At 36.4% G+C, this 15,691-nt stretch overlaps 2 protein-coding genes across 4 annotated transcripts; one reads left to right on the top strand and one right to left on the bottom strand.

The window, feature by feature from the left end:
• Positions 1 to 355: 355 nt before the first annotated feature.
• Positions 356 to 4,796, bottom strand: LOC307138300 (uncharacterized protein; the record flags this gene model as incomplete). 2 transcript variants are annotated; one of them, XR_013818011.1, is made up of 7 exons in its annotated part: positions 356 to 606; positions 717 to 832; positions 900 to 956; positions 1,626 to 1,649; positions 2,443 to 2,542; positions 2,702 to 2,763; positions 4,150 to 4,796. XR_013818011.1 is itself a non-coding variant. In XM_079836533.1 (5 exons), the coding sequence occupies 5 exons, from the start codon at positions 2,807 to 2,809 to the stop codon at positions 801 to 803; spliced, it is 321 nt and encodes a 106-aa protein (XP_079692659.1). In that variant the 3' UTR covers positions 716 to 800. The 2 variants fall into 2 exon arrangements, 1 of the variants encoding a protein (XP_079692659.1); XM_079836533.1 differs by lacking the exons at positions 356 to 606; positions 4,150 to 4,796 and having other exon boundaries at positions 716 to 832; positions 2,702 to 2,809.
• LOC307138298 (uncharacterized protein) lies at positions 4,249 to 15,176 on the top strand. Of its 2 annotated transcripts, none has more exons than XM_079836530.1 (12): positions 4,249 to 4,823; positions 6,243 to 6,382; positions 6,476 to 6,651; positions 6,740 to 6,900; positions 8,131 to 8,271; positions 8,421 to 8,542; positions 8,631 to 8,799; positions 9,685 to 9,830; positions 11,515 to 11,639; positions 11,903 to 12,029; positions 12,238 to 12,371; positions 13,138 to 15,176. In XM_079836530.1, exons 1-12 carry the CDS (start codon positions 4,390 to 4,392, stop codon positions 13,255 to 13,257), a joined length of 1,995 nt encoding a protein of 664 aa, XP_079692656.1. In that variant the 5' UTR covers positions 4,249 to 4,389; the 3' UTR covers positions 13,258 to 15,176. The 2 variants fall into 2 exon arrangements, with proteins under 2 accessions (XP_079692656.1, XP_079692657.1); XM_079836531.1 differs by having other exon boundaries at positions 4,256 to 4,823; positions 5,954 to 6,382.
• The last annotated feature ends 515 nt before the right edge of the window (positions 15,177 to 15,691 follow it).

Raw genomic sequence — 15,691 nt, 5'->3', positions numbered from 1 at the left:
AGTCGGGGTTACAGAACAATATAGTTCAGCATTTCTGGAATTCTGACCTCTGAAAGTTGGATTAGTAAAGATTAACTGTATGGAGCAAATCTTTTAACATCAAGGTCCTTTAAAAACTTACACAAAAGGCTGTTTCAGAGGAATACCACAAGATGGGGCCATTGAAAATAAGATTTTAGACTTGAAGTTGTCTGATAATAATCATCTACAATCCAGCTTTTATTACATTATGCCATTTAATATTTCTTTAATTACTCTGTTGTTTTGTCATATATATATATGCGATTGAGATTAATTGGAAAAAGTGTCCCAATCAACCTGAATTCACCCTATTATATATATATAACATGTTTTTGAAGTCTCTTCTGCTCACCATGGCTGCATTTATTTGAGGAAAAATACAGTAAAAACAGTATTATTGTTGAAATATTGTTGTAATTTGAAATAACTGCTTTCTATTGTAATATATTTTAAAATGTAATTCATTCCTGTGATGCAGTGTCACATGATCCTTCAGAAATCATTCGTACAGTTGCACTCTTCAGCACTAGGTGGCGATGTCGACACATTACCAATCCACCCTCATTCTTTTTGGTTGAAACTACACTTGAATGGAAAAGTTTACTAATACATTACTCATACATCATGCACAGACATTCTTAAGTACTGTATACAGTATATAATAAAACAAATGCAATGCCTCAACTAATTATTACCTTGATTTATTTTTAATTGTTTTTTTAGAGGATGTTTCAGCCTGACGATTTGGGCCAAAAGTGGTTGCAAAAGCTTCATCAAAGTCACAGCGCTTGCATTTTTCCTTTGAAGGATCCTAGAAGAAAATATATGTCAGAATTTATATCGAAAGGTTATGCAAAAGAAAAAAAGAAAAAACTCACCTGGTTCAACCACATTCCGCTTTCCCATTAGACCCACAAAAGTCTGGAATTTCTGCCCTGGAAGTCATTTGTGAGATGATCAGAAAACACATGATTATACACGATTCAGCTTGAGCAGTCACTTTTTCTTTTGAAAACACTTTAAAGGGATAGTTCACCCAAAAAGGAAAATTCTGTCATTGATTCCTCACCCTCATGTCGTTCCAAACCCGTAAGACCTTCGTTCATCTTCAGAACACAAATGAAGATATTTTTGATGAAATCTGAGAGATCTCTGACTCCTCCATAGACAGCAATGTAATTAACACTTTCAAGGTCCAGAAAGGTAGTAAAGACATTGTTAAAATAGTCCATGTGACTCCAGTGGTTCAACCTTAATTTTATGAAGTGACGAGAATACTTTTAGAGCGCAAAAACAAACAAAAATAACAACTTTAATTTCGTTCTGTGTCAGTCTCCTACGTAGTTAACTTTGTAAACAGTGCAGCTCTCGGATTTCATCAAAAATATCTTAATTTGTGTTCTGAAGATGAGCCTTATGCCTTAGTCTTAGAGTCTCTATGAGTCTTAGATGAGAATGTCTTACGGGTTTGGAATGACATGAGGGTGAGTAATTAATGACAGAATTCATATTTTTGGGTGAACCATCCCTTTAATAGTCACATTAAATAAGACATTTTGAGGAATTTGATTAGGAAAACTCGCCAAAATGCAGCCTATACTTACGTCTCCGTGTTATCTGTGATTTTGCTGTGAAGAAAAAGCAACATTTACATTACACCTGATGTCACCATAATTATTGAATAATATGTATTATATATTATATACAAACATACAGTACCAGTCAAAAGTTTGGAAACGTTTTTGAAAGAACTCTCCATATGATCATCAAGGCTGCATTTATTTGATCAAAAATACAGAAAAAAAACTTTAAAATTGCGAAATATTATTACAATTTAAAATAATGGTTTTCTATTTGAATATACTTACATTTTAATATTTAAAATATTCTTTCTTTTTAAAAAAAGACAAAAAGAAATTAATACTTTTATTCATCAAGGATGTGTTAAATTGATAGTAAAGATTTATATTGTTAGAAAAGATTTCTATTTTGAATAAATGCTTTTCTTTTTAACTTTTTATTAATCAATGAATCCTGAAAAAAGTATCACAGGTTCAAAAAATAAGCAGCACAACTGTTTCCAACATTGATAATAAATCATCATATGAGAATGATTTCTTAAGGATCATGTGACACTGACTGGAGTAATGATACTGAAAATTCAGCTTTGATCACAGGAATAAATTACATTTTAAAATATATTAAAATAGAAAACAATTATTTTAAATTGTAATAATATTTTACAATATTACAGTTCTTTTCTGTATTTTTGATAAAATAAATGCAGCCCTGATGATCATAAGAGACTTATTCTAAAAAGATTTAATGTTTCCAACTTTACTTTTGACCAGTACTATATATATATATATATATATATATATATATATATATATATATATATATACACACACACATTTTTACCAGATGATCTTTTCCTCATTAGACTGAAAACCTGTTGTAGTCCAGGAGTTCGGCTGACTCTTTCCAACAGTGTCTGTAGCTCCGGCTCCAGCAAATTTACCTTCAGATGATATAATTACTTTATAAACTATGCAACCAATTTATTATCTTCCATTGGATACTGTTGTTAAATAATCTTATATTAATATAATTGAATATTACAGTTCTGTGCAAATGCTATCACTTCTGTATACAACAATGCAAGACTGAAATCACCAACCTCGCCTGACCTGTCATTCATCCAGTTATCCTCATCAGGATTGAAGTTCTGGCACAAAATATCTGTCAAAGCAGACAAGAGCAGAAGAATCAGCAGGAAGATCTTCATGATGCGCTGATGTCTTTGCCGTTGTGACCAGACCAAATCACTTTCGTCTGATGCCAAACTCTTAGGCTGCTCTCTAACAGAAACCCAATAAATTCAGACAGAGCTAAATAACCTGAGCATTGCCTGTGCTGATCCCTTTACTCAGATGTGGTGCGAACAGGAGCTCTGTTTAAATAGGGTTGGTGAAATAGACACATGATGAATCAGGTGGCAATTATGAATTATTAAAAGAAAATTGCTGCTTCACTGGATTATCCCTGTGAGATTCATCCACCATCGATTTCAGCTATTATTCTAATGATTCTGCATTTGACCTCTGATCGACTCCTTGTTCAGATCATTTGAGATGCTTGATTCATTTGAAGGAGTCTCAGAATTACAGTAACTTCATGACACTTCATGATTTTGCTAATTTGACTGATGCGGCTGGGATTGATTTCTGTAAATCAATATTGTCCATATGGTGCTTGACTGCATGTGTCAATGTTTGAACAATAAAATGGAGTCATGGGGCATCCTATTCTATTACATTTTTTCCTTAACAAATATTTTATATTTATATATTTACTTATATTTTGTTCTGGTTGATAATTTTAAAGGATTCTTCAGCAACTTGAAAACTTTTGTTGATTTTAAATACATTTTAATATATTATTTACTAATATTAATTAGCAATATTTAATTTATTTTAATTTAATTTCTTACCATAATTAGATGATTATTATTCAGTATTAATTATAAATTAATTAATGAAATGTGGTTATTTATTAATCAACTACATTATTAGTTACATTTGAAAGTGCATGCTGCACAATAAGCAAGAAAAAGGGAAACATGTAGCTAAAAAAATAACCATATGTGATAATATGAAGAAAAAAATCTATATGATGAAATGTGAAAAGTGTTGTTGTGAACTAAAATTATAAATATAGCCTACAAATTAGATGAAAAACTTTTAAAATGTTTCCTTTGGAACTAATTGAAATAAGTTTAAGTTGATTTACTAACATTATTCAAACTAAAACTTAAATAAATTAGTCATGCTAAATAGAAAATCATAAAAATGACAAAAGCACAAAATCTTAAATTAAAAACTTAATATTTAAAAATGTAAAGTTAATTCAAAATATAAAAAAATACTTTAATAGTTGGCTATAATACAAAAATAACGTCATTAATTCAAAGAAACAAAATATTAAAGATGACCCCCAAGGACATAATAACATACAAGTCTCTGAAATGGATATCCGATTAAATAAAATGAAATGGATTTTCAAGTCGTTGCTGTTCTTTCCCCTACAGTATTTGAATGTATTGTTCTAGTTATTATGTATACTTGCATGTATTATTTTGCATAGTAACCGGCTACTTCTCGTCTCTTATTGGCCATTTGAACGTGTCGCTCAAACCTGAGAGGCCTCCGTAGGACACGCCCCCGCGTTTATCCATGAGGAAGAACTTGAATAAAAGTGAAACAATGTTAGAGATAAACAGTTTCAGGACCGGAGACTTTTCCGAACAGCTTAATAGTTCACAGACGTGTTTATGAACAAATAAATGCCAGTTTAGAATTGAGAATCATGTATTATTGTCGATTACTGCTGATGTATTTGTATCTGTTATATTTATGCGTTGCGTTTCACGTAAATGCATCGAAATCCTTAGACAATCTGGAGCAAATAGACTCTGTGGGTAACACCGGATTCAACGGAAGGTCCAGTGAAGGTCTCGGGGGGTTTGATCCTGGTGATCCTGCTCCTGCCTTTCAGGTCCAAACTCTGGATGGAGTGTTTGTTTACAATCCTCAGAATCACTCGAGGCGCGCGCTCATCGTTCACGCGTTCACTAATAAATCCGCCTTTCTGGAGGTTCTGTGGACCTGGAGCGAGTCTCTGTCGGACCTGCTGGAGTATCTGCCGTCCAGCACTGAAGTCCTGCTCCTGTCCCTGGATGAGACCGCCGTGCAGGACGCCCTCTGGATGAGAGAGCAGGTGTACAGAGCCGCTGCCCACAGGTACTGACTACTCAAATACAGACACACCTGAGCACCGTTATATTACCGTCTGATACTATCACTGTAAATGTATGTATGTGAAGTATTTATTTATTTCAAAAAGTACCAGATTTTATGATTTTGGACATTAAGGTGGTACTGTAGAACTCTGGAAAGCCATTTAAATAATTATTACCATAGTAAATGTGAATATGTAAACATATTAAAAAGACATGCACAGACAGACCAGACCATTTTAATATATTTTTTTACATTTATTCATTTAATCATTCATTTATATCCATCCATCCTTCTTTCCTTACTTCCATCCATCAATCCATTCCACCTTCCTTCATTCTAACCAATTTTTTTCATCCATCTATTCATTCAAATCCATCCATCCTTCCTTTATTCCTTCCATCCATTCAAATTTCCCATCTATCATCCATCCATTCATTCAAATTTCCTTCCTTCTTTCCTTTCTTCCTTCCTTACTTCCTTCCTTCCAACCAAATTTCCATCCATCCATCCATCCACCCTTCCTTCCATCCATTCAAATTTTCCATCTATTCATTAAAATGTCCTTCCTTCCTTCATTCCAACCACATTTTTCATCCATCCATTCATTCAAATCCATTCATCCTTCCTTCCTTCCATCCATCCATCCAAAAATATATATGAGTTTTTATTATGATTTTAGGACATCATGGTAACACCGTAGTGTTAATTAAATTACTTTCAAGAACCTTTTAAATAATTGCCATAGTATATGAATAATTTGAAAACATGTGTAGACATTTGTAGACATATAGAGACACAGACAGACAGGTTTTTTAAAATTCCTATATTTATTATTTATTTTTGGACATCATGGTAATATTGTATTTGTAATTACTTTGGAAAAGGATATATCAAAGGATCATGGTATTACCATCTGACACCATGACTGTAGCACTGTATCACTACATTACGCAAAAATTATGTCATTAAGGCATTCATTAATTAACCTAAATATAATTCATTAAAGAAAGGTGCAGTGTGTAATATTTATGATGATCTTTTGACAGAAATGCAATATAATAAACATAACTATGTTTTCAGTGGTGTATAAATACTTTACATAATGAACTGTTATGTTTTTATTATCTTAGAATGAGCCATTTCTATCTACATACACTGCGGGTCCCCTTACAGTGAAGTCTCCATTTTGCGCCGTCATGTTTCTACAGTAGCCCTAAACGGACAAACTGCTCTACAGAGCGCTAGCTACTCTCTGCTGTCTCAGACGACGACATCTTTGTCCTGTGTCAGCCACCATAGCTTCTCTATGTGCTTCGAAAGGGAGGGGTGAGCGGTGGGCGGTTGCAATTCGCAATCTCACCGCAAGATGCTGTTAAAATGTACACACTGCACCTTTAAGACACAGTTTTTTCTTTTTAGAGGAAAAGAGATCTTGTCCAGACTGCATTTCTGTCCTACGCCCGTGTTCGCGCTGGGAAACTGGATACCCAGAGTTCTGTACTCATGGGGTTGCGGTGGTCACAACTGCGGCCTCGCTCAGGTGCTTTTCTCTTCTCCAGGTGAGTATGTTTTGATGGGATCACATGACTTTATTGTATTATTTTGTCATACTTGGGGCATCATTAGATTACTGATGCATTCTGGAATTGCAGACTGGAGAATACCGGTGATCGCCAAGCGTCTGAATGCCCGATATGACTGGCTGAATGGTCGCTGGGGTACAGATCCGTACAGATTGCTGGATGCAGGTGATGGTTGTGAACCTGTGACGTCTGTCATAGGTGCTGTCGCATGGGTGTCTGAGGGTGGCTGCTCTTTCTTCAAAAAGGTGAACTACTGTACATGAGCAAGGCAACAATGATACTTGTTCAAGACACAAGATATGGCCCGATTTAACAATGTTTTTAATGTTTAAGATAAAAAACATGGCTGAATCCAATGCTACTGGGGTGCTGGTGTATGCTTTGCCTGGGAATCCCATTCAGGACATGAACTGCTCAGAAGACGAATGTTCCACCTCGCTCAATATACCTGCGTCTATGGTTCATATTGAACCCTCTGTCATGCAAGCTCTACGGTGAGCAAATAATTACAGCCCATGACTGGGCGCTTAGTGAGAGGGAGAGGATTTTTCACACTTGAAATTGTTTGTTTTTACCCTTGGTTTAACATAATCATGAATTTTTAAATTCCATGTTCTAATCACTTTATTCTGGGTTCATTCTCAGATTTTGAGATTTCACTGTACATTTGTAATCTCAGGATTATTATGTTATCAGTGTTGTAAAAAAAAAGTATCATTAAATTAAGCTGGGAAAAAAACAAATAAATATAGGCCTGTGCACACCGGGGCGATTATTGCGCGCGCTTATCGCCGGCGTTTTTCGGCACGTCTTTGTGTTCACACTTCACACCCAAGCGATTTTCACTGGCGATGCGCCGAGTGAATGTGCAAATTCAGTAGATGGCGCTCCCTCTACACAAGGTGGTGCTGCGCCACTTTACACTTCTGACACTCGCTTGTCTCACAGAAGAAGAAGAGAGACCGTATTTACGTGCTTGCCAAAGCCATTCACACACTGGCTGAATCCGAAATCGCCCCTAAACCCTCATTCACTATTCCCTACGTTATCCACTAATATAGTTCACTTGAAGGAGTGAATGAAAACGAGTGAGTGAGATCAATGTGTGCTCGGCAAGACCGTTTTGTGCTTGAGAGCCACCAAGTCGTGTTTTTCAAGTCGTAACTTCAGCAACTCCAGGCACGTGAACAAAAGCGCTGATCTCATTGGTCGGCCATTTTTTAACGCGCTGCATCAAAGAAAAACAAAAAACAACCCAAGGTTTTTTTTCTTAAATTACGGTTTTACGCCTGCCGTTTTGCGCGTTGGTATGCACACTCACATTGGCTCCATTTATTTAGTCGCGAGGCGTTAAACATCTGCGATAAACGTGCGCGAAAATCGTCCCGGTGTAAACAGGCCTGGTTCCTATTTGCATATTGGAAATGCTGTAATCTACTTCCACCAATAAATAATATTGTTTCTTCTTTACCACAATTAATTAATTTGCCATCGTTACAGTATTTTAAGTAAGTTCTAAGTTTTTAGAGACCGAAACCAAACAGTGTGTTAAAGTTTCTCTGACTTTTAACCAAGGGTTAAAAAAATAGTATGGAGCATAGTTTGAAAAATCGTATACTTCTGAAAATATCTGTGTGAATTTACAGACTCTACTATGCCTTAATTGTGTCATTTAAAGTGTAATCATTGTTTTTTGTTTACAACATGTGGATTGTTTTCGTTAGAAAGGGGCATCCTGTGAATGTAACATTCCAGATCACACCTTCACCAAACTTCTTCTTTGGGATCGACCAGAAGGGGGCACTGTCTGAGATGGGCTGGTTTCTCTACCCAACCTTTAGATTCATGGCCTGGCAGGCTCAGTGGTAAGAACACTCATATCTGTTTGGCAAAATATTCCTTATCCATTGTCAAGGGCTATTAATATATTTAGGAGGTATTGGGCGATGCTGATAATCTTAACTTTCCTTTTGGCCTGGCCTAAAATCCAGTTCACATTTATGTTATCCTGTAGGTTCACATTCAATGAGGCTTTACAGGAGCAGCTGAGTCAGCCTGCCATTATAGTACCTGTGTTTGACCGTCATCTGATGCATGGAGAGACGGGCGCTCAGGCAGTGGTGGATCTCCCTGGAGGTTTGAGCTTCACATGAGTAACATCTACCAATTCATGCCTATCATTCACAGCTAGACATCAGGATTTTTTATCTGTTTTCCTCTATAGACATTTTAAAGTATGATGTTCTGGAGTTGGATGCCTCCCTGTCCTGTCCCGGCCGCAGGGACGAGACATGTGCTCACTGGGATCACACTGTACAGCTGTACATATGCTGCGATCAGGCCAGCCCGTACTGCAACTTGGAGCTCGGGCGCTGGATAACGGCCTTCCGCAGGTACTTGTTCGTCTGGATTATGCCGAACTGAATTGTTGCTATTCTGTCAACCATCATTTTGGACCATTTTGGAATTAGTCTTAAAAGTTCATCCAAAAATGTAAATTCTGTCATTCTGTCAAATGTAAATAAGACCTTTGTTCATCTTCAGAACACAAATTAAGATCTCTGATAGACAGCAATTTGATTACCACTTTCAAGGCCCAGAAAGGCAGTAAAAACATAGTTAAAATAGTCCATGTGACTCCAGTGGTTCAACCTTAATGTTATGAAGCGATGAGAATACTTTTTTTTACTCAAAAAACAAACAAAAATAGCAACTTTATGTGGCGCATGCGTCGTGGTGCTCACGTGAACAGAGTCGACCAATGGTAAAATGGTAAAAGTGTTCTGCCGTAGAATTCGGAAGTGCTGCACTGTTTACACTACATCTACAGTGTAAGAGTCGGACACAGACAAGAAGAAGCCTCACACGATGAAAGTCTAAATATCAGTCACAATAGCGTTAAAAGACAGGACTCTGAGGTGGATCGACATTCTACTACACAGGTCTTACCGCCTGTTTGTTTTTTTGCGCACAAAGTGTTCTCGTCGCTTCATAACATTTAAGGTTGAACCACTGAAGTCACATGGACTATTTTAACGATGTCTTTACTACCTTTCTGGACCTTGAAAATGTTAATTACATTGCTGTCTATGGAGGAGTCAGAGAGCTCTCGGAGTTCATCAAAAATATCTTAATTTGTGTTCTGAAGATGAACGAAGGTCTTACGGGTTTGGAATGACATGAGGGTGAGGAATTAATGACATAATTTTCATGTTTAGGTGAACTATCCCTTTATTTGGTGTGCTACTACTTGAAACTCTTTGTGACTATCTTTACAGAGGAACAGGTCATTGGCTGACGGATGTGTCCCCTTTGATTCCCCTGCTAAATAACAATAAGTGTTCCTTCAGCATGAAGACTGCGCCATGGGCGATGCCATGGATGACGTCTCTCAATCTACGCTTTAGTCACAGCAACCAGACAGGTCAGAACATTGAACTACTGGTCATAAAAGCATTCAGTATGGCACCTTTGTGCAAGGTATTTTGCTGCGTTCCAGGCCACCCGTAACCCATGTTTTTCCAACCTTCTACCCGTGAAAGTGCACTTGAATGGCAGTCAAACCCGTGACTTCCCACCTGTGAACTTGTACTAGATCGATGTACTCCAAGTTACGAGCTCTGACGTCACATAGCCCGCAAAACAACAATGGCAGCCCCTACAGATGCCGTGTTTATGAAACAAATATACAAATAACGTAAAATAAAAGGTATAACAGCTTCTCTTGCCTTATGCACCGTTTTTTCTCCTCCGTTACCCTCAAATAAGCAAGGAGTAAGCACCTTTGGCGATAGAAATTATTATAAATGAGCATAAGCCCCGTACTGTCCGCCATGCTTTAGCTACCACAATTCCTTGTGCTCAGGCAGTTTGGCGTGACTTTGCCTTGAATGCTACAAAGTCGTGAGTCGTGGTTTGAAGTCGTGACTTACAGGCTCAAAAACCTGCATTTAAATCAACTGGTGTTTTGGGGACTTTTGGTGGATGTATAAAGTCATTTAATCACATTAACTATGAACATGTTCCACTAACGCTTCACAAACACATAGTGATGCAATATGTTTTTGTCCTCATTGTGAACAGTATATACTACTGTTCAAAGTTTGGGGTCAGTAAGATAATAAAAAAAAAAAGGAAATTGATCATTTTATTCAGCATGAGTTTATTGTCTGTATAATGGATTTGCATTTCTTTTGAACTTTCTATTCATCAAAGAATCCTGACAAAAATTTAACATGGTTTCCACAAAAATATGAATTGTTTTCAACATTGTTAATAATAATAAATGTTTCCGTGAGCAGCAAATTATATTAGAAGTTTTTGAAGGATCATGTGACACTGAAGACTGAAGTAATGATACTGGAAATTCAGATTGAAAGCGATTGAAAGCTGTGTAAAAGTTGGAGTGTAGAGGGAGGGAAGACAATATTTAATTGTTTAGATATATAAATATTGTGCAAAAGGTTTTCCATGTCAAGTACTTATTTGGTTTGGTTTTAAAGTGTCCAAAGCACCTGAGCACTACAGTATTTAAATGACACACAGAGTTGTTTTCTGTATAGTGTGTTCCGAATTGATCACATATGATGTTCCATTTAAGTTAGGATGCTGCTTTAGAAGGGACCTGCACGAAGAAGAGGACACTAGGTTTTGAAACGGAACCTAAAGTAAAATATTTGCACACACGCCCAATATTTCCCTGGAAAGAACATGTCGAAGACATAATTTACTGCATGCAGCTGTAAAAGCTGTTGCTCACCCACACATGTTCTATTGAGTCATTCTCGAAGGAACAATGTAACTTACAGAGAACTTCAAGTCCTGTAAAGCACAGTCTGTTACTCCAGATTCCTATAGTTTATACAGTCAGCTTAAATAAGCTTATACGTATTTAAATGTTTGCAATAATGCATTATCATTTGCTCTATTGTTAGTGCACTTGCAGGATATCATAAATACACTATTCTTGGAAGCTGCATTAAGGAGCTGTTTCCCAAAATGAGTCAATGTAACTTCAGTTACTGTTGTAATAAACCTAGGTATATAGTTTGCAGAGGGATGAGGATATCTGTTATGAATATTAACATCATCTGATATTGTCTTTGCAGGTAATTACTCAGAGAAATTGTACCCTTTCAAGGTAACATCACTCTTCCCTGGGGGGACGTTTGACAAGGACTATAACAGCAGATACCAAGAGATCAAGTTCAGTCTTCCAGCTTCAACAAAGAAGGTGATAAAACCCCCCCAAATCTTTCCATGAATTATTGTTATAGTAATAATAATAGTCATATTAATATAAATACACTACCAGTCAAAAGTTTGGAAACTGTACTATTTTGATTGTTTTTGAAAGAAGTCTCTTCTGCTCACCAAGGCTGCATTTATGTTATTAAAAATACAAAAAAGCTGTAATATTGTGAAATATTATTAAAATGTAAAATAACTGTTTTCTATTTGAATATATTTTAAAATGTAATTTATTCCTGATTGCAGGTGGAGTTATACGCCGTTATCACGGCTCACGGGTCTGACGAGAACTTCTGCGGTGAATTTTGTGTGACATCACATCACTTCCTGATCAACAGAGCCATCAATAACTCCCTCATATTTGAGTCAGCTGGTTAGTAGGACCAGGGTGGGCGGATGGTTGGAGTGTGACCATTGATAGCATTTTATTATTAAAGTGAAAGTGAATTATTTAATTGTGTTATTTTTATTTAAAGTGTATTATTCTATTATTAAAATTAAAATGAATAATATTATTTATGAATTAAAGTGATGTGCTCACACTGTGCCAGTGAGTAAAACAGATGTGCATTTCTGGGTAGGATCACCCCTGGGCTGTGCCATGCGGGTACCTGAAGGGGGAGTGCCCAATGAACATGGTACCTGGTTGTACGGCCGCGGAGGCTGGTGCGACGGACTCCAGGTGGATCCGTGGAGAACCGACATCACTTCCCAGGTACAACAAATTGGAACAGAATAGAATGCGGAAACATGAAATATGAGGTCTTGTGGCAACATGTGCACCAATAATTTGATTATTTCCAATATCACGTCATGACACGAGCAAACCTCTTCACTCCTGTTTACATGCAATTTTCATAATTCTGAATATTCGCACAAAATTATTCACATACCCCAATGCGTAGCACAAATTATGAAGTCTATTACTCGACATTGTTTAAATCTACTTGCATCAAATGCAAAACATAATGGATTTTTTCGCTGATGTGCCTAAAATTTCTCCATTTCAATGTTTTCGACCATCAATATACTGCATTATATTCATGTTGCACAGCGTTCTCAACATGAACTCAGTTTCTTAACCGCCATGTTTACGAATCTGTGCATGACAACGTCATCCATGTATGTCACAAGCACATGCACACTTTGGCCAGAGTGGAATAGACACGGTTAAAGTGTTTCCATGCCTGTTTAATGCAATTAAAATCAGCATATGACATATTTTACTACAATTGTGGTTGCTGTGATTTATGAGCTTAATCGCATCAATTTGTTCCAAGTATTGTATTTACATGAGCTAAATGATATTGCCTAAATGTCATTGTGGTCACATTATTAAGGTGCATGTAAACATAGACAGTGTAACACGTGTTACTGTTTATTCATTTCTTAGTGCACCAATAAAATAGGTCTGGCTGTGTTAATGATTTATGTGATGCAGGATGTTTTAATGATTTTAAAACATTTTGTTCCTCTCACAGCTGGACATGAGTGGAACCAATTCTGTCCTTTACTTTGGACTCTATGAAGGACGCAACCCAAATCCAAAGACTGACCCGGGGTACATTATTATGTACTCCTATCTAGTGTTTTATAAATGATTTTACAGATCTGCAAAATTATTCTTTTTATTTTCGAACCTTTTAGATTTTTGACAGCATTAATCATTCATTTGATTACATTCAGAATCATTCATTTTTGTTTTAATGATTTATGTTAATTTTAGTATTTCCTCAAGCTGCTTTTAAAACCAATTTTTTTATTATTATTTATACTGTAAGTGCAATCTGACATTATTAAAAATATCAAACTTTTACAACAGTTGACAACTGAGATTAGACACTCAATATGATATGTTTCAAATAAATTGTATGTCTTGAGAGACACATCAGTCTCACTGAGGTACTTTATTTATATTACTATGTAGGCAGCATTTTAAGGCATCATCGGTGCTCCCAATGCAAAGTCTGTTCCAAAAGGTAGAAAGTATGATTATGCTGTTTTCTAAAATACTGAACCTTCTTTTGGCCCTCCTTTGTGAAGAAATAATCCTGTAATGCATTCTCAGAGAAAAATACTTTTAAATATTTAAAAGTTATATCTAAAAGTATCAAGCTTTTCAAGCAAGCTGCTTCCTATCTAAAGTGTTCCAAACGTATGATGTTCCATTTCAGTTATAATGTTGCCTTATAAGGTGGTTGTAATCAGGGCAGCTTACTAGGATTTGGAACAGTGTTTCACATAATGTTTGGTAAAATAACTGTATTTGTCATCTGTCGTGCTTCTAAAGTCTTGGTAATCTCTGTATAATGCACAGTATACATTGTATGATTTTGGGCTGTCCCGTATGAAAGATGATCAGCATGAAACAATCGTGACGATTTCTTTGCTCGTGGCTCCTAAACGTTGGTCACATGTCATACTGGGTACTGCCTTAAAATAGTTCAGTTCATATCTTAGTGACAGGTCCTTTTCTGTATCGTTGGGCAAGTTTTCTTCCTCTTCAGCTCCTATTATTAGCGGTGTACCTCATGGCTCCATTTTGGGCCCACTCCTCTTTAATTGATATATGCGTCCGCTGGGGAATATTATTAGAGGGCATAATGTCTTGTTTCATTTATATGCTGATGATACCCAGTTGTACATACCAATGGAAGCTGGTGATTCTATTCAACCGTTGTTGGACTGTCTTGATGATGTCAAGAAATGGTTAACAAATAACTTTCTCCGACTAAATGAGGACAAAACAGAAGTATTTTTTTCCCTCATTAATGAACTTGACAATCATTTCCCCTCAATTTCTTCTCAGGTTAGGAACCTTGGCGTCATCCTGGACTCAGAATTATGCTTTCAGTTGTCAAGAATAGTTTTTTTTTATTAATTACGGATAATTTCTCAACTTTAGAGACTTTTCAAGATTTGGAGAAGGTTTTCATGTTTTTATCACATCACGTTTAGATTATTGTAACTCATTGTACTTGGGTCTTCCTCAGTCATCTCTTGCTCCCCTTCAGATGGTTCAAAATGCAGCTGAAATTTTAGCATCGCTCCATTGGCTCCCGGTCCATTTTAGGATCCAGTTTAAAATTTGTTGGTTTCTTTTTAAAGCTCTTAATGGTCAAGCCCCTTCTTATCTTAAAGATCTTCTTATCCCACATTCATCCAGCAGATCGTTACGATCTTCTGATAGGTATCTTTTGTATGTCCCTGCCTCGACCACGTTTAAAAATCAAGGGTGATAGAGCTTTTTCAGTCACTGCCCCTCGCTTATGGAATCAGTTGCCACTGGATATCCGCCTTGGACCTTCTATTATCATTTTTAAGAAGAGGCTGAAAACGTACCTTTTCTCCCAGGTGTTTTAATCTAATTTTAGTATTGTTTTATTGTTGGTCTTCTATGTTGTTTTATTCTGTTTTCTATTTAAGATTTTATTTGCTCTGTGCAGCACTTTGGTCAGCTTTACTGTGTATAAATGTGCTATATAAATTAAATAAAATGTACTTACTGTGAGAGAGGTTCAAAAATGTCTGTTGTCATGATCTTGCATCCAAAGATAGTCTGCGAAAATGTTCTGACAATGTCAGAAATTTAGGATGACCATTTCACAGTGTTTGCTGCTGCGACCTGTCTACTGACTAGCCAATAAAAATGCAACATGAAATGACATATTGATCAATGCGACATCTCACTAATATGTTTATGCCATGGAGGCGAAAAGTGCTAAAAGGAATAGAGGCACATAAAAACCACTATTGCCAAAGCGGGATTCATCTTGCTCTATTTGTTTACCACTAGCACATGCTGATGACATTTTATTCTTCAACTAACTAAAAATTCAATAGGTGTCATCATACAGTCTACATACATGTCATACGCATGTTCATTAGATCCATGTCGCACAATGTAATTTGAAATGATCTTATAAGTTTGTTGAAAATGCAGTCTGTAGAAGGCATAAAGAGATTCCTGTTTCATGGTTTCTTCTGAAGTTTGACAATTATGTGCAATTAGACAAGTCTCTTAAAGTGGAAAGA

The sequence above is a fragment of the Gobio gobio genome, assembly GCF_949357685.1.
Source record: "Gobio gobio genome assembly, chromosome: 15".
In the NCBI taxonomy this organism is placed as follows: Eukaryota; Metazoa; Chordata; class Actinopteri; order Cypriniformes; family Gobionidae; genus Gobio; species Gobio gobio.
The sequence above is the reverse complement of the archived record's forward strand: the minus strand, read 5'-3'. Positions and strand labels throughout refer to the sequence as shown.

Bases quoted from the DNA above. Each gene is read 5' to 3' on its own strand.
- LOC307138298 (XM_079836530.1), top strand. From the start codon at position 4,390: ATGTATTATTGTCGATTACTGCTGATGTATTTGTATCTGTTATATTTA. The intron at 11,640-11,902 runs GTGATAAAACCC...TCCTGATTGCAG, and splicing joins TTCCAGCTTCAACAAAGAAG to GTGGAGTTATACGCCGTTAT. The intron at 12,030-12,237 runs GTTAGTAGGACC...ATTTCTGGGTAG, and splicing joins CCTCATATTTGAGTCAGCTG to GATCACCCCTGGGCTGTGCC.